At 33.1% G+C, this 20291-nt stretch overlaps 3 protein-coding genes and 4 non-coding genes across 14 annotated transcripts; 6 read left to right on the top strand and 1 right to left on the bottom strand.

Annotated features, from left to right (window-relative positions):
• Nucleotides 1-3102: 3102 nt before the first annotated feature.
• LOC8268352 lies at nucleotides 3103-7542 on the top strand. Of its 4 annotated transcripts, none has more exons than XM_015716213.3 (6): nucleotides 3103-3424; nucleotides 3545-3603; nucleotides 3990-4028; nucleotides 4138-6033; nucleotides 6265-6409; nucleotides 6783-7542. In XM_015716213.3, the coding sequence occupies exons 4-6, from the start codon at nucleotides 4141-4143 to the stop codon at nucleotides 7415-7417; spliced, it is 2673 nt and encodes an 890-aa protein (XP_015571699.2). In that variant the 5' UTR covers nucleotides 3103-3424; nucleotides 3545-3603; nucleotides 3990-4028; nucleotides 4138-4140; the 3' UTR covers nucleotides 7418-7542. The 4 variants fall into 4 exon arrangements, with proteins under 4 accessions (XP_015571699.2, XP_015571700.2, XP_025012231.2 ...); XM_015716214.3 differs by having other exon boundaries at nucleotides 3542-3603; XM_025156463.2 differs by having other exon boundaries at nucleotides 3104-3424; nucleotides 3971-4028.
• A 432-nt stretch (nucleotides 7543-7974) lies between these two features.
• On the bottom strand, nucleotides 7975-9307 carry LOC8268353 (dynein light chain LC6, flagellar outer arm). 5 transcript variants are annotated; one of them, XR_007215139.1, is made up of 3 exons: nucleotides 8808-9304; nucleotides 8448-8679; nucleotides 7975-8338 (listed from the first exon to the last, which is right to left on the bottom strand). XR_007215139.1 is itself a non-coding variant. In XM_048371992.1 (3 exons), exons 1-3 carry the CDS (start codon nucleotides 8943-8945, stop codon nucleotides 8244-8246), a joined length of 273 nt encoding a protein of 90 aa, XP_048227949.1. In that variant the 5' UTR covers nucleotides 8946-9307; the 3' UTR covers nucleotides 7975-8243. The 5 variants fall into 5 exon arrangements, 2 of the variants coding, with proteins under 2 accessions (XP_048227949.1, XP_002514287.2); XR_003078289.2 differs by having other exon boundaries at nucleotides 7975-8304; XR_007215140.1 differs by having other exon boundaries at nucleotides 7975-8299.
• Nucleotides 9308-11587: 2280 nt separating this feature from the next.
• On the top strand, nucleotides 11588-16741 carry LOC8268354 (protein CONTINUOUS VASCULAR RING 1). The gene is made up of 7 exons (XM_002514242.4): nucleotides 11588-11950; nucleotides 12382-12434; nucleotides 13011-13120; nucleotides 15137-15304; nucleotides 15392-15489; nucleotides 15860-15986; nucleotides 16229-16741. Exons 1-7 carry the CDS (start codon nucleotides 11798-11800, stop codon nucleotides 16321-16323), a joined length of 804 nt encoding a protein of 267 aa, XP_002514288.2. The 5' UTR covers nucleotides 11588-11797; the 3' UTR covers nucleotides 16324-16741.
• A 1075-nt stretch (nucleotides 16742-17816) lies between these two features.
• Nucleotides 17817-17917, top strand: LOC112533974. The gene has a single exon (XR_003078301.1). It is a non-coding gene; the product is annotated as a small nucleolar RNA Z43 (small nucleolar RNA).
• Nucleotides 17918-18203: 286 nt separating this feature from the next.
• Nucleotides 18204-18289, top strand: LOC112533970. Its single transcript, XR_003078297.1, has one exon. It is a non-coding gene; the product is annotated as a small nucleolar RNA U83 (small nucleolar RNA).
• A 95-nt stretch (nucleotides 18290-18384) lies between these two features.
• Nucleotides 18385-18478, top strand: LOC112533972. The gene has a single exon (XR_003078299.1). It is a non-coding gene; the product is annotated as a small nucleolar RNA snR60/Z15/Z230/Z193/J17 (small nucleolar RNA).
• A 249-nt stretch (nucleotides 18479-18727) lies between these two features.
• On the top strand, nucleotides 18728-18827 carry LOC112533973. Its single transcript, XR_003078300.1, has one exon. It is a non-coding gene; the product is annotated as a small nucleolar RNA Z43 (small nucleolar RNA).
• Nucleotides 18828-20291: the final 1464 nt, after the last annotated feature.

The following is a 20291-nucleotide window of genomic DNA, read 5'->3' as shown; positions in this document are numbered from 1 at the left end:
GACAAGGCGATAGTATAGTACTAATGATAGTACCTTAGCCAGATCTTCATCTATACTTGGAGAGAAGACCATTCAAGAAAATCTTTCATTCTAGTATGGACAAATAGTTCATTAGGAATGAGTTTTGGTCTAATCCCCTTGCGAAGATGATCAGTGATCATTCCATACAAGAATGGATGAAGAGGTCTTCCCCTTCTAAGCCAAAGCTCAAAAGGAAGAAGGCTCTAATTCCACATAGCCCAAACCTTCTTATTATGAACAGAATGGGTGTGATTGAGTCTACTAAGAGTATGAAATCTGGCACGACACCTTCTATCCTATAAAGGAATGAAAACCTAATGACAGGATATGTCATATGGAGGCTAATTAAAGCCATAAACCAGCTACTTACTAAGTCCATGAGAATACAAGTGTCTTCCACTTTCCTAGTAGATTTCTCTAGTTACTATTCACCCCCTCCCCCACCCCCCCGTTATGAAATTCTCCCCTTGGACGATCTAATAAGACATATTCTCCACTGGCCTTATGAAGTGAAAAGTAAGATTAAGGTAGATTGTTGGAGAATATCTATTTCTTTCTAGAATAGACTGTAGCAAAATCTACAACTTCCACTAAAAGCCAAAGGAAAGAAACATCATCTAAGTAAACTAGCTAGAATCTCTATTGGTCTTACTCTTATTGTGCGCCTTATGAGTGCGTTTGAATCTGCGAAGGCAATCGCTCTGATGTTCCCCTAACCCAACTCGAAAACAGACTGGAGGGAAAGATTATAATTTGAGGACAAGTGAATCTAGAATACGTTAATTGATAGATCATAATTATACATGAAAATCTGACTAATAGAAAGAACATACTTATATTTATAGCTCGCTACTCTTGCCACATTCCTTAATGTGAATATTATTTAGTTCATGCCCAACAATTTTCTTTTTCACTTACAATATGTTGCATGGCAATAAAAAAGAGAGGAGAAATGAAGGTATTTTAAAAGAAAAAAAAAAAGAAAAAAAGTTGAAGAGAAGGAAAGAGAAAATATATCATATTGTATTTAACTATATAATTTTTTTATTAAAATAAGGGGAGAATAATTAATTGATTTAAGTTTTTTATTATAATTAGGATAAAAAGAATAATTAATTATATTTTATTTTTTTCAATAAGTTAAAACTTTTTATATTTTAAATTAAGATGTAATTAATTTCAATTTTTACAAAGAAAATGAAGGGAAATTAATTTCCTTTCTCTCTTAAAAAATTTTATTTGTCAAATACAATTAAAATTAATTTTTTATCTATAATTTTTTTTCTTTTTTAAATTACATTTCATTCATGCATAGAGAGAATTTAAAAAGTGAAAAAACATCGACAGATTTATAATTAAATAACAAAAGTTGATGAATTTAGATTTGATATCATTCATTACTATCCCCCAGAAATATCATTGGACATTAGGGTCACTATGGTACAACATCTAGATTCTTACAAGAATCAAATTATATAAAATGCGAACTCATTGCAAGAATTCTAGATGAAAAACAATTTAAAAGTAAATGAAATAAATTTTATGATTTGTAGTAACTGGTGGTTAAATAAATGCAAATACTCTTTTTTATGTTATTGCTTGAAAAGTACAGGAATGCCATTGATGGTGGATCAAATTTATGCATAAAAAAAACTATAGTGTTGTTGAATTCACATAAAGAAGGATAAGGAGATGCAAAAATACACATACAAAAACTGACTGAGTGCTTAATTGACAAAAGTGTTGCAATACATATGGCTCTGATTGTGTTATCTTTAGGGCTGCCTTAAATATGGTATCAACACTTGAATAATTGCAAGTTTTGAAATTTCAAAACCATACATTATTTATGTCTACCTCCAAAAAAGGTAAAAATTAAAGAAGAGGTGGAGAAGTTAATTTCATTTATACATGGTTGGACCCCAAAGAACTGCGAGACTCCTGTGAGTGCATTTAAATCTGTGATTTCAGTACTTTAGCAAATTTCATGCCACCCTTCACTGACCCAATTGGTCACTCTGGGTTGGAAAGGTAAAAATTTGAATTGACAATACACAGATTTGAGAAAAATACAGTTGGTGATCTGAACTTTAATGCTTTGGATTGACCTGGTTAAGCCAAGCAATGACTTATGGGTGTTGGTTTGGTGGTTACCATCAATCTCTAATTATAGTTATGTTGCCTTAAAACTTTGTACATTTAAAATAGTGTGACACCTATATGTGAGTCAAGATTTAGAGATATACTAATTGTTAGGCCCTTAAAAGGGTTCCATTTTCAAAATTCAAATGGTTATTATGTCTGGTAGTTGCAATAAATTTTTTATGATTTTCTTTTCAGGTATGGACCCTATATTTTGCTGGGTGAATATTGAAACTGAATCCACATATATGCTAGTACTAGTAGCAATTTGATGAATGTTAAGTGCAGGTCATTTGTAGTAAAACATATCTGGTGGAAAATCCAGGCAGAGACAAGAACTCTGCCATTTTTGTACAAATCATGTCCATTTTTTTTTTTATAAAGAAAGGCAGCTTCTAATTTTAAATTAGAAGCTCCTTTCCAGTACAATTGAATAACAATAATGCAGGTTATAATCCAAATAAATTTTCCATGACAGTAAAGATTAGGTTGTGACTTGTGAGCCCTACCCATCTGGCAGTCTAAAGAAAACTGCAATTCCTTCTTGGATTACAAAACAAAGAATTCAGGTGTTTCTTATGGTTAAACAAATTTGAAGTTAATAATTCTGTAGCAATAAGTACCTATTTTCAGTAAAATTTCAAAATTCAAATTCTACTGAAGTTAATTGGAGTGTGAAAGGCGAAAGTAAAGTGGACAATAGAATAGTAATGTTTTACAATCTTCCAAGGCAGAAACTTCTCAGTTAACAGATTTGCTACTGGCAATTGGCATGATAATTGTGTAAATTAAGAAAAGGTTGATTATAAAATAATAAGCAAATGAAAAAAGCTTGTACCATGAGTAAAAGGTAGTTTTTTTATTTTTTTTATAAGGTGGGCATTTCCCATCAAGATCACAGAACAGTGCCATGTTTTCAATGAGTGAACTTTTCCTTGATATCGTCATGTATTTAGAGTAAGATTCTCTCTGCAACACTACACTTGCGACAAGAAGCCAAATTGCACCCCATTATAATCTTTCATTGATCTCATTGTCCCATTATTAAACAAAACAAATAATAAATGTAAAACAAAACTAAACCAAAGCAATATCAAGCTAAGCTACCTTGCCTTGAAACTTCTCTCTCTCTCTCTCTCTCTCTCTCTCTTTATTTTCTCAGCTTTGAAAAACACTCGCACGCTCATCATAAAGTCAATGCACCGATTGGTTTTTAGTTCAGTGGATCTGATCATTCTTTAATTGATAGCTGGTTTTGCAGGTAAGAACTTTTTTTGACTCTTTCTATGTTCATGATTCTTGATCGTTCTTGCTTCGAGTTTTGTTTGGTAATTAAAAATGCAGTCTTTTCTCATCTGGGTTCTTTCTTCTTATTAAGTAGTGGACAAGGGAGAATTGGGTTGATGAATTCTGAGACGAGACAGGAAAGAATTTCAGCAGGTAGTACCTGTTTATGTTCCAGGTGTTTAGTATGTGTTAAATGTTGATTAGTTAATGATGATCGTGATGATTATGCCTGCATCTTAATAATATTGAAAATAAAAAGTTTAAGCATTTGATGTCCAAATCCATCACTTTATTTCTACATATAATAGTCTTCAGATACTTTCAAGGGTCATTTTCCATAAAAAAATTTAAAGAACGAGGACTTGCTCTTTTGGACTTATCTCTATATCCTGTAGTTAATTTCGTGTTTGAATATTTCAGAGGGAGAATGATTTTTTTCCCTTGTTTATTGACATGATTATTGTATTATCATAGCTGCCACTGATTCTTCATTACTGCTTGTGTTTTTTTGTACTGATAGAAAGCCGACTCAACTGCAGGCAATCATTGACAAGTTTGATTAGAATATCCAAAAATATGTGAGTATTTTTTTTTTTGAGATTCTTTTGCTATTGTCGTTTTTGGCTCTGAAAATTAGTAGCGGAACTAGAATCTGACTTTGTCAATGCAAAAACCTCTCTTTTATAGAATATGTACAGATCATTCGTCACATGTGATGATCCAAAAGGAGTTGTAGAATGTGGGACAATTAGAAAATCTAAGAGTGTCTCACAAAAAATCGAGGAGGATAAGATCAAAACTCATAGAACACGAAAGAACTCAAATACATCTTTAGCACACAAGGGAAAGAAGGAAGAGATGGTGCCTAAAGGGAATGCAGAAGATAATCATAGTCCGTCTTCGTTTCAGCTACTTGAAGTGTCCAGAGGAGCTCAGAAGCTGAACCATTTGATTGATTCATGGTCTAAAGGGCTGAACTATGATGGCCAATCTAAAGATATTGCAAAAGATCTGTTGAAAGGAGCTCTTGACCTGCAAGAGTCTCTAACTATGCTTAGCAAGTTGCAAGAAGCTTCACAGTATATGGCTCATTTGAAGAAAAAGCAAAAGGAGAAAGTGGAAAGAGGCAGAATTGATGAAGTGGGGAGCGAGAGAATGAATTCGCATCTATTTGGAGATCATAACCAGCAGCAAGGATTTCAAAATCCACGGCTTTCGGCTGATGGTTCTTCGAGAGATTGCATTGAGGAGCTTAGGAATGCCATTAGAGATGGCCTTGCTAGGCAAAATTTACTTTCAAACACATCTAGACAAGAGAAATTTGATAAGAGAAAGATGGACTCCATATCACATTTTCTCTCCACTAGCTCAAGCCAATTGTCTGTGGTTCACTCTGACCATAATCATTCTACTGCCTCCTCCTCATCACAAACTGCTTTACCAAAGAAAGAGAAAACTTCGAATTTGATTGCCAAGCTAATGGGCCTGGAAGACATCCCCTCAAAAGCGATGTTGCAATCTCCGCAGAAACAGTTAGAAATGGAGAAGAATATGAGTCCACAGAGGCCAGTATTTGATATTGACATGCCCAGGCTAAGGAATCCTCAATCCATAATACAGAAGGTAGATTCAGAGCAACGGACACTGAAGGAAATTCTTGAAACTGTTCAATTTCAAGGGCTTCTGAAAGGAAGTTCTACCAAAGAGCGCAAGTTTCAGTCTCATCAATCCAGTAATTTTCAAAACCAACAAAGGTTTATTGATGATATTACTCCAATTGTACTTATAAAGCCGATGCGTGTTTCCCAGTCAGTATCAGAAGAGGCTTCTCCTCCAATGGTTTGGGAACAGGGAGCCTTGAGCAGAAAAATGATGCTGAGAAAAATGAGAATGAAAGAAGAGCTTGTTCCCAGATCAATAGATGAAAAAAGAGTGACTTCAAATTCAAGTAAAAGGAATTGCAGAACTGAAGCCGAAAAACCTCCAATTGAAAGGGTAATCCAAGAAGGAGCTAAGGATCACATAGAGGAAGTTATGATACCAGAAGAGAAAGAAATCAAAGAAGTCAGGACTATCCACCAGAAAGAAGCGGCTGTGAATGTGAACAGGGTGAACAGAAAACTGAAAGCAGAAAAGGCTCTGGTGAAAAGACATGTTCATGAAGAAGGAATAAAGGACTGTAAAGATATAGTCCAACGGACAGAAGAGAAGGAAGTCAGGAAAAAATTGAAAAACTCTTCTAAGATGGGAGTCTCTAATCCTGCAACTCACCAACAACAAAAGAATGAGACGACAGATACGAAAGTGGATAAAGCGCAGAAGGTAGACGCCAATAGTAGGAAGCCAGTAGAGAAGGAGACTGCAAGGACTAAAAATGTGTCAAGAGATCAAGAGAAGTTGACCTCTACAAGGCCGAGAAAACCTGATATTGGATCAATTACTACAAATGATCATATTTTACAGCAATGTACTTCCACCCGAAAAAACATCTCAAAGCACGTAACACAGAGTATAATTCATAATTCTAAGAATCGGAAGCCGAAGGACAAGCAAGCCAGAAACCATACATCAGTTAAACCAATTGTAAGTCTTTCTTATAATCCTTCTTCATGCAGTTATCTTAATTTCTTTTCAGAAATTCTTGCTTGTCTAAATCCGCATACAGCTGCTGCATTTCTAAATTTCATCGATAAAGTTGCAGAGTGAAGGAATTAGAAAACAAACATGAAAAAGTGAACCTCAGAACATTAATCAAGTTGTGAAGTAACCCAGCCTCAATTTCTAATGATGTAATGCTGTGTATCTTTCCCGCAGACTGATAATTTAGAAAGCAAAGAAGATGAGAAGAGGATAGATATATCATGTAATAATCACTCTCAAAAGAAAGAATCCACCACCACTGTTGTAGATCTACTATCTGTGACGGAGGAAGCCAATGCCTCTGAATTTCTAACTGCAGGTAAATTCCCTCTCAAGTTACAAGTATTAGCTAATCAGGCAAGTGGGTTTTGCATGTGTTCCTCAGAACAATTTGTACATATCACTAATCGCAAGAGTGAATACTCATCATGTTCGTTTGAAAAGTTCATTGTTTTTACCCTTGAAATATGAGCATATATTAGCTGGTAGGATTAGGAATCTGCACTGGCTCTGACGTCTAAAAGCACCATTTGTATATTAACTTCCAAACAAGTACTGACATAGCTGTATACAATACCTACCTCTCAAATTAGGAAAGAATCAGCTTATTTACATAATTTGTGTATACATGTTTAATTTTTTTTGTTTTTTTCAACCTTGTTTTAGCCGTAACTTTTTTTTCTTTCTTGCAGAGCATTGTGATGATAGCAAGAGTTCTCTTTGCATCGATATTATGCCAGCCTCCGTATGTGAAAAGACTTCCAAATCTTGCAAAGAAGCTGATGATCATATGACTCAGATTAGAACAGAGAGTTCAATCTTCAAAACAGGAAACCAATTGAAAGATTTGCTTTCGACTAGTCCATCATTCCTGAATCTTGCAGAGGATGCCTTCCATCTAAATATGAGTTATCCTAAGATCATACCAACATATGGCATCTATAACGGGGGAGATATCGATGTTAAACTCTCTTTAGATTATGCAAATGAATACATTGAACGTAGAAGCCTTCCAGATTCAAAAACAAGGCATCCTCTATTATCTTGCATGGAAAATTCAAGATTTCATATATGTTTGGATCAGTTAGTGGAGGAAGTTTGTAGTGGAGTTGAAACTCTCAAAAGCTTCCATAAGCTTGCTTGTGACGAGCTTCATGCTGATAGCCTGTACGCAACCCTAGAGAGAGATATGATGTGCAAAGGAGTGGTGAATGGAATATGGGATCTGGGTTGGAGGAGCGGATGCTCGTCGGAGGAAGTTGAGCAGACGGTGAATGATTTAGAGAAGTCGCTTGTAAGTGAGTTGATATGGGAAGTGTTCTCATAATGCTCTGTTTTTCCATTCTATATTATGCTTGTATTAACATACAGGTTTCAGACGTAGGAGAAGCTACTGTTCTGTAAATAAGAGCCTTTTGTTAATAGAAAACAGAAAATGGGATTTTCTGATCACCTAGTATCCTCCTGTTACTATTGCATTTTCGAGATTTGCAGAGTCTGGCATACTACTTCAAGATCAGATTTACAACACGCGTTTGGCTATTAATAGTACGACAAACTCATAAACTGTAATATGGCTTGTTGGGGCTGTTCAAAGTTTTTCATTCAAGTCAAGACAAGAGGACCACACGATATGCATACCTGAGATTCTCAAGTTTGATTGCTATATTGGTGGTGGATGCTGAGATTCTTTGGTATATTCTGTTGAATCTTGAGAGCAAATGACTCCAATTCTAATTTTATGGTTGGCTGGGAAACTGTAGATATCGGAAACTGGCACATGGAGATAGTTTTCAGAATAGCAAATATATATCGTATTTCTTCACCATATTCCTCTCCAATCAAACACATTAATCATGGAATGTAAAACCAGGAGAGACCAGATAAGGTAACGTCAGGTCAAGGATCAACTTGGATAACATTCTTACTGTGTTATTACATACAAATGGATAAAATTTCGAATGAAAGAACCCTAGTCTTTCCATGTCACATCAAAGCATATAATCAAACGATTTCTACCACCAAATGAAACAGGTGCATTTTCTTATTCCAATTATTAAGGTTCACAACCAACAATTCTTTCTTGCAGCTGTTTGCTTCACTTGCTGCAAATTTCGAATGTCTTGGTAATGGCAACTTCCCAACCCTTTTCTTTACTTTGCGCCTTTTTCTGTCTTCGACTCTATCACTGTCTGTATGGAGCTGTAAACTGCTCTACGCTCAAACCAAAAAGCAGAGGCAGCCAGCATTGTAAATATGATGCAATTAGTATTTGTCTAATACTAGCATGAAGTAGTTGATGCTCCATTAATTGCAGAAAGAAGGTAATTAAGAACATTTTTAGCTATATACTCTACCTCTAGCTGCGTGCGATTTTTTTTTAAAATAAAAAAAACTTCCAGCAGCTTCTTATGCATGCACATACGCTAAAAATGTAAGGATCCATTAAGAAGAAGCTCCCTTGAAGATAAGGAAATTGAGGGACTCCAAGGCAAAATAGATGAAAGTACCCTCTGTGTGAGTGAAAAAACCCCCAAAGCTTGAACCCACCACACATTGCCATCCACCACCATTCTTCTTATCAAATTCCTGCCCAAATGAAGAACACCAAAAAGTCCCAGTAATTCAGAAACAGCAAACATGCAGACAAAATAACACAAAGATGCCTTCTCTTTTATTTTTTATTACTTAAGAGTAAAATTGATGTGATAATATACCTTCTTGATATGGGCAGCAATAAAAATACAATCAGAAACATCATAGACGTCGAGAGCTTGAGAAGCACATGCCATGGCTTGCATCTGCATCTTCACTGGCATGTCTGTTTCCTTCACCATAGCCTTTCCTTCCAACATCTTTTAACAGAACTGATAACTACTTTTATTTTCAAATGTGTTGTTTTTGTGGGTATATATGTATTCAATGAAATTAGATGCAACCTCTAACGAAAAGTTTCTCATTATATGATTTGGGTTTGCTCCAATTAATATAAACTTTACTTGATGAGGAAGATGAAAATAAATGGCCAATTTGAGTTCCGTTGGGCACGGGTAGTTTTCGATTAGCACGTAGCCCTTTCAGGTTCTTTTTTGTCTGCGTTCGCCGCTTTCCCCTTTCCTTTCTCCGTCCACTTCCATTTCTTCCACGAAAGCGCTGATGAATGGACCATTCAAGGCTTGATAATTCTGCCAAAATGGGGAACTGAAAGACTACTAAGACATTGTATTATGTAATAATTTTATGAAAAATGTATTCACCACATTTTTATATAAGAGTTTAAAATGTGCATTATATAATTTTAAAGCACGTGAGCAGGAGAATGAAAACACACAAAAATAAAATATAACATAAAAAGCATCAATTCCTTTTCCGTTGCTATACACAATAATTATGAAACTGTATATTTCCCTCGCAATCAGTATTCCTATGCGTAGATATTTTTATTGTCTATATAAATAGACTCTTTTTATATCCATTATTAAGAGTTATAAGATTACATATATCTACCGATTTCATAGGGGATAGAATATATTTTCTTTAATTAATATTTTCAAGTATGAACCTTCTTCACCTCATTTATAACTGAAATGAAAAATGATAAAGTCACATTAACGATGATAATATCACTTTCTAATTAATAAATTTAATTGAATAAATAATATAATAAAATTAAAAAATAAATTTATACAAATTTTAAATTTTAAATTCGTACAAAAATAGGAATAATGAGATTTATATATAGCTGGTATGTTCTTAGCTAAAATGCTGTGTATTTTTTAGTAATTTTTTATTGTTCATAAAATAAATTTATTTTATTTTATATACTTGAATGTGTTTGGAATGTTTTAAAACTATCATTGATTCAATATATAAAATTTTTTAGTTTTTTAAATTTATTTTTAGAAAAAGTACTGATTTATCTGTTGTTGAAAAATATAATTTGTTAAAATTTTAAAAGTAATATGAAATTAAAATTAAGATTATCCGGAAGGAAACACGCTCTAAGTCGGTGGTCAAAACAGAAATTTCCAACTACTAAAACACGTGGCATAAGGTCGATGGACGGTTTTTGACGATTGAGTCATTCTACGCCCGCTGACTTTGAATTTGATCCTCTACCTTCCCTGTAATTTTCCATCGCACCTCATTACGCCTTGAGCAACCCTCCCAAATAATATTTTAAAAACAATAAATTTGAGCCTCTTCATTCAAAAATATTAATAAAAATTGATCATAATATTATCACAATTTATTTGTTTGAAGTGGAATAACGTAAAAGATCAAGTCGAATCAAATCAATAATGGCTTCTGACATTCTCATTTACTAGTCACTATCTCATTTTATAGAGAATTTTTAGCATTCTCGTACGTGATTAAATGAGATCAAATCATTTTTAAAGAATGTCAAAGAAAGAATTGTATGCGTCATAAAATTCGTATATTGACTCAGTTAAGCCCATGACCCCTTTCCAGAAATCTAATTGTCTTTCCATTTCATCAAACATATTCATAATGCAGTCAGTCACTCCATAATTCTAATGTTTCAAAGCCAAAATTACTCTCACCAGCAACTCTTTTTGTTTTTCTCTCCGAATAAGAAATACTTTAATTTTACACATTTGAAAATTGTTTGTTTGACAAACAGACAATAATATGTTACTACTGCCCATTCACATAGATTAATTTTCCTCAAATATAATTCATCAATGAATGCTATAGTTTTGGTTTAGATCTGGACTATTTATCACTTCAACTAACAGTTCACTTTTATAACACAATTTATTATAATCTGTATCGCATGACAATGATAATATGATTTTTTTCCAAGCTAATCACATAACATAATTTTTATGATTTTAATATTAAAAATTATTTTTCTTAAAATATTAGTGTTTATAGACCATTGTATTAGTCAATTGAAAAGACAATTTGATTCTTTTATATTAATCGATTTACATCATATATAATTTATATAAACAATAAAATTCATATAGTTTAATCAGTATTTAAGTCGTTTCTAGAGATTTAAACTCTTGATTGTAAGCATAGTACTAATTTTTAATAAAAATTTAACGATTAAACATTTATTAAATTGATGAAAACATGCATTATTATCTATTAGGTTACGGATTAAGAGCTCTTAAAATTGTTGGAACCTGACTTATATAATTAAAGCTTAACATTATGTATGCTACATAAACTTATTTATCTTGTTACAAATTATGGATTTTTTTGTTTATAAGAAAAGGAAAAGACATTCCATGAACAAAAATGACTAACAAAACACTAAATAATTATCTGTGCTCCTTCAATTTCTTTCGGGTATTACAGATGTGTCCAGTTGTATATATTTATGGACACGCTGGCACCCAATGGTACCTCTCGTCAACCACTTCATTATAATGATAAGATCCTACTTAGTAATAATAATTATATGCTAAACTTTGAATAATCCGTCGCTTAAATAAATAATTAAATATTAGTGGTATTAATATGCTTATCTGTACAAAAACACAGCATTTCCTCTTCAAATTCAAAACAGAAGTTTGGAAAAAAAAATTCCATTACTATTACTAACCTTTTTTTTGTTTATCATTGTTACATTTTGCCATTTCGGAAGAGCTAGAAGGGTTTAACACACTGATTGTCTTCACAGCAACGGCCTTTTGCACGGATTTTGGATAGAAAACGGTGACGTTTTCGACTGATGGGCGATGAGAAATCAGCGATCGTGATGGCTAGTAGTAGAGACCGAGAGAGAGATCGAGAGCTTCTTATCCCCGTCGCTGATTCCGTCAACGTTGATGTCGAATCCAAGCCGTCGTCGTCTTCCTCTTCGTCCCATCACTCAGGACGCGAGGTGAATAATAAGCGAATAACATCTCTTATGTTTTTAGGGTTTTGTGATTTAGTTTGACGTTTTGACTTCGGATTAGAGCTTAGGGCGGCTTTAAGCCGATTATTTGCTTAAAGATTTGAGTGTGCTGAGTAGGCTTTGCGTAATTGATTTTTCTTTTTTCAATATGCAGTGAAATTGATTCATAGGTTATCTAAAAATATTATCAAAGGTGCTATGCTATTTAATGCAAATTGAGATGTTTTACGAAATATTTAATCAAAATGTTTTATTCGCTTTGTCAAGGATAATTCTTTTGTATCTCGAAACTATGAAAAAGGAATTTTGCAACTCCTTTGGGGAGTAGAAGTCCCAAAATAAATTGATATCGTCAATGCCTGGTTCGTTTTTCTGTTATCTGACTATTTACTTGTATTACATTTCTGCATGTGTAGACATTTTACAAAGTTGTGAGAAGCTGGGCTTCAAAGAAGTTCATGACTGGATGGTGAGTATTTCATTCTTATTTTATGAGCATACTTTATACTGTCTTTGTCCAATCTTTTATACACTCCGATATCATGAGTTTTTAGATATATATTGTTTTTGCATAGGAAAGCACTGAGGCGCTTGACGTTTCATTAGTATTTTATATTCTGCATACAACCTTGCCCCATAGCCACCCACTTGAAATTTTCCTTTAATCCAAGACAAATTAATATGGCTTCTTCATTGTGCTATATCCCTCATTCTGTCGATTTTGAGGAATTAAGTCACCCAATTAATCAGTTGGGTATTGGTCGTTCACAGCTACTACATATTTACGTAAGAAGAGATCTTTATGGTAATGCAATTTTACTGGATAAACTAAAAGCTTTTTAACATTGGAATAATGTAACAGATGTAATGTCTTATCTTTTTTCTATTTGGCATTCATTTGACTTTCTCTTTTGATAGCTTTCCAAATGAGATCAAACTTGTGCTCGTGATGATGGAAAATGATAAACCGATGCTTATCATGCTCAATGCTGTTATCGGTCCTGCTAACTCTTGGATCTCCTTTTTCTTTTATTAATTTTTGCAGTGTAATCCTATTCCCAATTGCTGTCACCTTTTACATAACGTGGTGGTTTATTCACTTTGTTGATGGTTTTTTCTCTCCAATCTATGCCCAACTTGGAATTGATATATTTGGTAAGGATTCTTATTTTTTTTTGGCACCTGCTTTCTTTGTTAGTGGAATTAAACAAATCATGTATCATGTCTGAGGCAACATTTAGGTATAGTATTTGTCTAGGAGGGTGTAAAGTTCATATTGGAAAACCAGTTTTCTTCATGTTAGAATGAAATATTTAGTTACTTTGGTTGTTAATTGCTTTGGCTTCTTCAGTTGTTATGGCTGACATAGAGGTTGCAAGTTGCAAAAATAGATGTTGTACCAGTTATAATTTAGCATCTATACATTATATTCTTGTTTTCAGGAATATCATGTATATTGTGTCCTTATGTGGAAAATAAATGCAAAACTTTAGATGCATGAGTTTTGTTATCTATAGCTTCAACGTTCGATGACTTTAAATCTTTCTAGAGTTTGGATTCACCTTATCATATCATGTACAAGCCAATTCTTATAGGAAATTTTGGGATAAAAGGTCAATTTGCCCCCTGAACTCATATCCAAAGGTCAAATACACCCAATTTAAACTTTTTTAGCAAATAGCGTCCTCAATTTATGTCCAAAAGTCAAATACAACCAATTTAAATTTTTAAGCAGATAACCCCTGAACTTGTGTCTAAAGGTTAAATACACTCAATTTAAAATTTTCTAAAAGTGAAATAATATTAGAATTTTAGTTTTTAATTGAATTATGAAAATTGAAAGTAATATTTATTTAATTAATTTACAGATACAATATCTAGTGATGCTTTATACAAGTGCATGTTTGAAAAAATTTTAAAGTGTCAACTTTTTAAGAATTAAATAAATCAATTTTCAACTTTTTTAACAAATAGGCTCATAATTTGTCATTTTTAGGTCAATTAATCTAAATTTTAAAATTTTACCAAATACGCTATTTTAGAGTGCATCACTAGATATTTGTATCAGTAAATTAATGAAATAAATATTATTTTTAATTTTTGTAATTCAATTAAAATTTAAAAATCTAATGTTATTTTATTTTTAAAAAAATTTAAATTGGTTGTATTTGACCCTTGGACATAAGTTCAGGGGGGCTATTTGCTGAAAAAGTTAAAATTGTATTTGCTGAAAAAGTTAAAATTGGATGCAGTTGACCCTTACACATAAGTTCAAGGGGCAAATTGATAATTTTTTCTGGAAATTCTGTCATGAGTAAAATAAGACCCTATGTGTCTCTTGTCATTTAGGAGGTTATTATAAAATCTTAGACTGTTCTTATTTGTGATTTTATGGTGTTGTGGCCTTGATTAAGGATTAAACATGATTATTCACTTTTGACACAGGACATGCTTAAATTTGACATAGGTGCAATATTCTTAAGTCATACTGGAGATTTCAATCTCTGCTATTGTTTTTATTTCACAATTCATGGACTTTGGAGTGCAAAGGAAAATAAAGTTATAGATTATGACTCATGAGGTTGTTTGTTGTTGGAATATCTGCCGAGATCATGCTTCATCCTTTAGATCTACTGATAACTCTTTGTGCTTCATGCCGTGTCATCCTAGAACCACATTCTCTCTCAACTTATTATTTGACTTGGTTAGCTACTCTCGATGTTGTGTCATCCTGGAACCACATTCTCTCTCAACTTAATATTTGACTTGGTTAGCTACTCTCGATGTTGTTAACTCCCAATCTGGTGGCTTCACCTTTGCCCGTTTTTTATCTAGTCATGAGTCACTATCCTTTGACCATTCTCTCTGTGTGATACACTTCACTTATGTTTGAGATGTCCAGTCCATAACCCTGGATAGAAGGAAGATTGGTCTCAGTGATGCTGCATTAATCTTGTATTAAAGAAACATTAAACTACTTAAAAAATGTTAAGATTATTCTCTAAAGCTCATCAATGAACATGCATTATGGACCTATCCTCGAAATGTGGCTTCTTATGTTTACTTCAATGATATTTTGTTTTTGTTTTTTTGGATTAGATTATGCTCAATATAATTTTTTAATGACTATGTTCTACATGTCAAACTGATGATATTTGTGGTATTGGTCAGGTCTTGGATTTATAACTTCCATGACATTTATTTTCTTGGTTGGGGTATTCATGTCATCTTGGTTGGGAGCATCTGTCCTGGGTCTGGGAGAGTGGTTTATCAAGAGGATGCCATTTGTTCGACATATTTACAACGCATCCAAGCAAATTAGTGCAGCCATATCACCTGGTGTGTTTCTAGCTTATTGCTTGTGTTCTCATTGAATGGCTATGCATGGGTGACATTCACATTTTTCATATCTATTTGTTGATTCAGATCAAAACACACAGGCATTCAAGGAAGTAGCCATTATAAGGCATCCACGCATTGGTGAATACGCATTTGGATTCATTACGTCGTCTGTCATCCTCCAGGTACAGAATGATATTTCTGTAGCATTATTGCCTTGTATTTTATTACAGCATATGTCAGTTATGGTTATTTACCATTCTCAACATTTGTGTCTAGCTGCTATCTGCCTATGTTGATATATAGCACAGAGAGACATGTGACTAAGATTTTCATTGCATATCTACGTTAGAAGATACTGACTTTGTAAAAGATTTGTGACCTCTGGATATATCAATTTTGGTGATTCCGTTCTATAAATTTTTCAAGTTGGTGTTTTGCTTGCCATATGAACTAAGTTTTAGAAATTGGGGTGTGATCCTTTGTTATGAAACCTGCTTTATCAGGTTTATGTTTGATGATAACTTATTGCTTTCTTAAATCTTTTGAGTGCAGAACTATTCTGGGGAAGAGGAACTGTGCTGCGTCTATGTTCCCACAAATCATCTGTATATTGGTGATATATTCCTGGTCAATACCAAGGATGTTATCAGACCCAGTCTTTCAGTTCGGGAAGGCATCGGTGAGAATCCAACTATTTAAGACTTTTATAATAAATTTCATTGTTTTTCTCAGGTTTGCACTGGTGACCTCTCTTGATGTCTTAAAAAGTGCTTGCTAAAGCTGCAACTTCATTAAGCGCATGAGAAACATCAAGATTATACTGCTTGCTTGTTTCTCTATGCTAAGATACCAGAATATTTCCGAATCTATTTCCCCCTATCAGATGTAAGATGGCAAGGTTAATTTGTTCGTTAATTGCAGAAATTGTAGTATCAGGCGGAATGTCAATGCCCCAAATCTTGTCAACTTTGGATTCACGCATTTCAGTGGATAGAAGTAGAGTGGACAGGAGCTGAATATAAGATGGTAGCTGTAGAGTTCATTTATTGCTTCATTTCGTTTCAGATTAAGTAATTGAAACAACTTCAATTGAGTCATTGGGATAGCCAACAATTATATATGAGTGGGTAATGCTGGAGCAGAGTTCAGATAACAAAGTTTTGACGGTTGATGGATCAATATCTGGTGGCCTATGTAACATTTGTTATTGTTTAGAATGTAGATTTATCGTTTGGTTTTGAAAATAGTCTGGTTGATAATACAGGCAGCTAGGGTTGTTGGCATTGTTCTCCCACTTATTAGGATGGTTTTGCCGCTTCGCACTGAATCATACTTTATAGTCTGACTTTCTTTTATTTTCATTATTTGGTGCAACCCTTAGTGTTTGCCTTGTAGATAATATGTTTTATTCAGGTTCAGTGCCGTTTTACTGTCCTTCCTGTTTCTAAAATTTCTACAGTTTAGAATCTGGATTCAAAAATGTTAATTACAACCCAAATGGTGACATTTCATAGTATTGATAGAGGAGGTAACATTTAACTTGCCGTGCCAAGAGCAGCTAATGTTTATATCACATTTCAAACTAAAATTGGTAATTTGGATTGTTTCTTTAACAAGAAAAATATTATATTCAAGCGGTCCAGCCGTGTATTGCATATTTACAACATGAACTTTTGGTGATATTCTTTATTTCAAAGTATTGAAACTATTATTTTTTTCATTATTAGTAAATTTTAAAATAAATTTAAATATTATAAAACTTATTATTATTATTTTAGTTGTAAATATTTTTCTAAACATAATATTAAAAAAAACTTGAACTGTATTTTATTATTTATAAAAGTTCTAACTACTAAAAAATAAAATACATATAATTAAAATTTAATAAACGATATAATAGATAATATAATGTTAGACTTAACATTTCAGAATCCATTTTTATTGTACTTTTTTTTTTTTAATATCTTTTGATTTTAGTTATATTAGTATATTTAAAAATTAATAATATAATATATTAATATTACTATTTTTTAAGATCAAAATCATTATTTGATTAAAAGCATAACACATTAGCTAATATATTAATTAAAATAAATATAAAAATTGTACATTAGCATATAGATCTGCATTTTGAAACTTCTTTAATAATAATTGAAATCGAAAATATTGTTTAGAAACAAACTAAAATTTTATTAGTAGTGGGTAAATGGGCCTGAATTATTGGACTAGCTTTATCTCCTGATAGTCGGCATTCACCGTCGTTTCCTCTCAGAATGTCAGCCCATCGTTATTTATGTGCACTCGCATGTACTCCAGTGGAATCTTAAATTTAGCCCTCATAAAACCCTAGCAAGCGGACTCGCCTCTCTTTATAAGCAGCCGCGAAGTCACAAATCTCCATTCCGTCCTAGTGTTTTTATTCATTATGTTAGTCGTCTGTCAATTATGTTAATCATCGGTTCTCTGTTTCAGTAAAATGCTATGTTTGTGTTTGTTAGTCCGACTAAAGGGACGGTGACGATTTCATTTGTGAAAGGTCTCGTTCGTCGTAATTGGCTGTTAAAGGCCTTGACGACCATCCTGATATATCACCACCCATATTCCGAGTTCCTTTTTTCTTTCTTTTCCCGATATCTTTGTAGATCTTACGTTTTGAAATCTGAGGGTTTGGGTTTTTTTTTTTTTTTTAATGAGAGATTGTTTCTTCATTCTTAACTTGATTGTGACTAGGCCGATGATTTAAATATATATAAAGACAAGCATATGTCTGAAACTATTATGTGTTGATCTATCTAATCTTCTCTATGAGGCCTATTTTACAATGGTTTGTTTTGTCTTTTCTTTTCTTTTCTTTTTTAAAAAGAAATTTACTTATTCTAAATATTAAGTATGTAATTGCCGGTGATGAAAGAAATGGTAAATTAGTCACTCATGACAAATTTGTGATTACAGACATACCACTACTGCCTTCCTTCTGAGGCTTTTTTTAGTTCTTTTCCTTCCAACTCTTGTGTTACATGATATTAGGATTGCTGGTTTGATGTTTGTCATGCTTGTATTCATGTCTACTTCTGTAAATGGGTCATATGATGATTGTTGTGCATAGTTCAACTGATAATCTTGTGATTATAAAAGTTATTATTAGTCTTTCGCTCCTATCTGATGACCCCTAAGCATTCTATTTGTTTTTGCATTTTGATTGTTTTGTTTAATCTTTTTGATTTTTTGGTCTGTATTTGATGTTGTGGATTGGCCAATGATTGAAATCTTTATAGACAAGCATATGTCTGATATTTTAGTTGTTGAAAATCCTAATTGGATATTATATGAGGCCTCTCTATGCGATATGTGTTGTATCATTTTAGTTAATAATGTGTTCATTTCATTTTCAAGATCTTTTTTTATTGACAAAGCATGCAAGGACTGTGACGATTGATATCATTGGTCTCGTTCGGCATAATGGCATGCTATGCTTGCCTTGATGACCATCCTGATATATCACCACCCATATTCTGAGTCCTAATAATTGTTCACATGAGCCTCGAGTGTTTGTTGTTTGCGTGGGTGGTGCTTTTAAAGTGGTGCTGTTGTATCTATGATCTTGTATTTTTTCCTGGACTTTCAGTTTACTGATTTGAGATGTTATTGCTTGCAAGTATCTGTATGCTCATTGTTTGATTAGTTCTTGAGATATCATTATTTTATTTGCTGAATTTGTTCGCAGCACAGCTTTTTTGGAGCCTTTCTTGAAACAAAAGCTAGGAGCATTTCTACTAAATCACCTGCATTAACACAGATTAATGACGGGTGTTGCCAGTTGGGTAATATAATCAAGTTGGCTTTTAATTGAAGGATTTGAAAATCTTGTGCATTCATTTCGGGATGGTACTGGACTGAGAGATTGAAGTTAAAAAACTAAGCAATAAGTTTTCCAGCCACATATGCTGGACTGAGGGACAAAGCAGGGCTTTGTTGCTCAATTCATGATCGACCCTATCACCGTGATTCTTAACAAAAGCAAAACTAACTGAGGAAGGATTTATCCAACAGGCTTTAATAACGGTTGCAGCATGGACCGACTGCTAAGATAAGTTGTGAGGCCATTATAACGTTATTAGAAGCTGCGTCACTCCACTGGCCCGGGCGGACAACAAGGCCTCCCCTGTGGCTATTGCTTCAAGTGAAGAGCTTCCTGCCTGAAGGCATCGGCACCTGTTTTATCCTCACCATATATGCCAGCATCGGAATTAGCATCCGAAGAGCCAAAGTTAGCATTTAAACTCTGCCTTGCATTGCTTAAACTGAATTGCTGGGGAAATAATATCCGCATAGCACAGGAAGCGATAAACAAGAATTTCTTGTCATCATGCGATATGAGAGCCTGCCAATTTTTCACCATATTAGTTCCTTGTAATAACTCAGATTTATCGTATTGTTAATAGAACTTTGTATAATTGGAGCTCTATCCTTGCAAAAAAGAACGAAATAAAAAGAATAAAATAGAAAATTAGAAGTAGTCGTATCCAATTCGGTTAGTTGAATGAGGGATTCAACAAGAGGTATCAAATCTGACTGGCTGTTTTTTTTTTTTCCTATTCATGCTTAAACTGATTTCTGGATTTTATGCTGATTTAAATTCATTAATGAATTTATTTTATTTAAAAAGAAAAAGACATCAGAAAAAAAAAGTAAGATAAATAATATATTAAAAAAATATTTTTATTTAACAAATTTGCTTTATTTTAATATTTTCTAAAAAAATTTAAATGAATTATATAATTAATTTTATACAAATTTAAAATTAATTTAAATATATACAATTTAAAATTACATTTTATTTTAATTTTGATGAGTTTTATAAATTTCGACAGAACATATTCTTACATAAATTTTTCTTCCCAATTGTTTTGCTATTTTTGTTTTCACGTTCAGGTATATTATATTCTCTTTACTTATATGGAGAAATAGGCCTATCGATGGGGAG

Source organism: Ricinus communis, chromosome 3 (assembly GCF_019578655.1).
Source record: "Ricinus communis isolate WT05 ecotype wild-type chromosome 3, ASM1957865v1, whole genome shotgun sequence".
Lineage (NCBI taxonomy): Eukaryota > Viridiplantae > Streptophyta > Magnoliopsida > Malpighiales > Euphorbiaceae > Ricinus > Ricinus communis.
The sequence above is the reverse complement of the archived record's forward strand: the minus strand, read 5'-3'. Positions and strand labels throughout refer to the sequence as shown.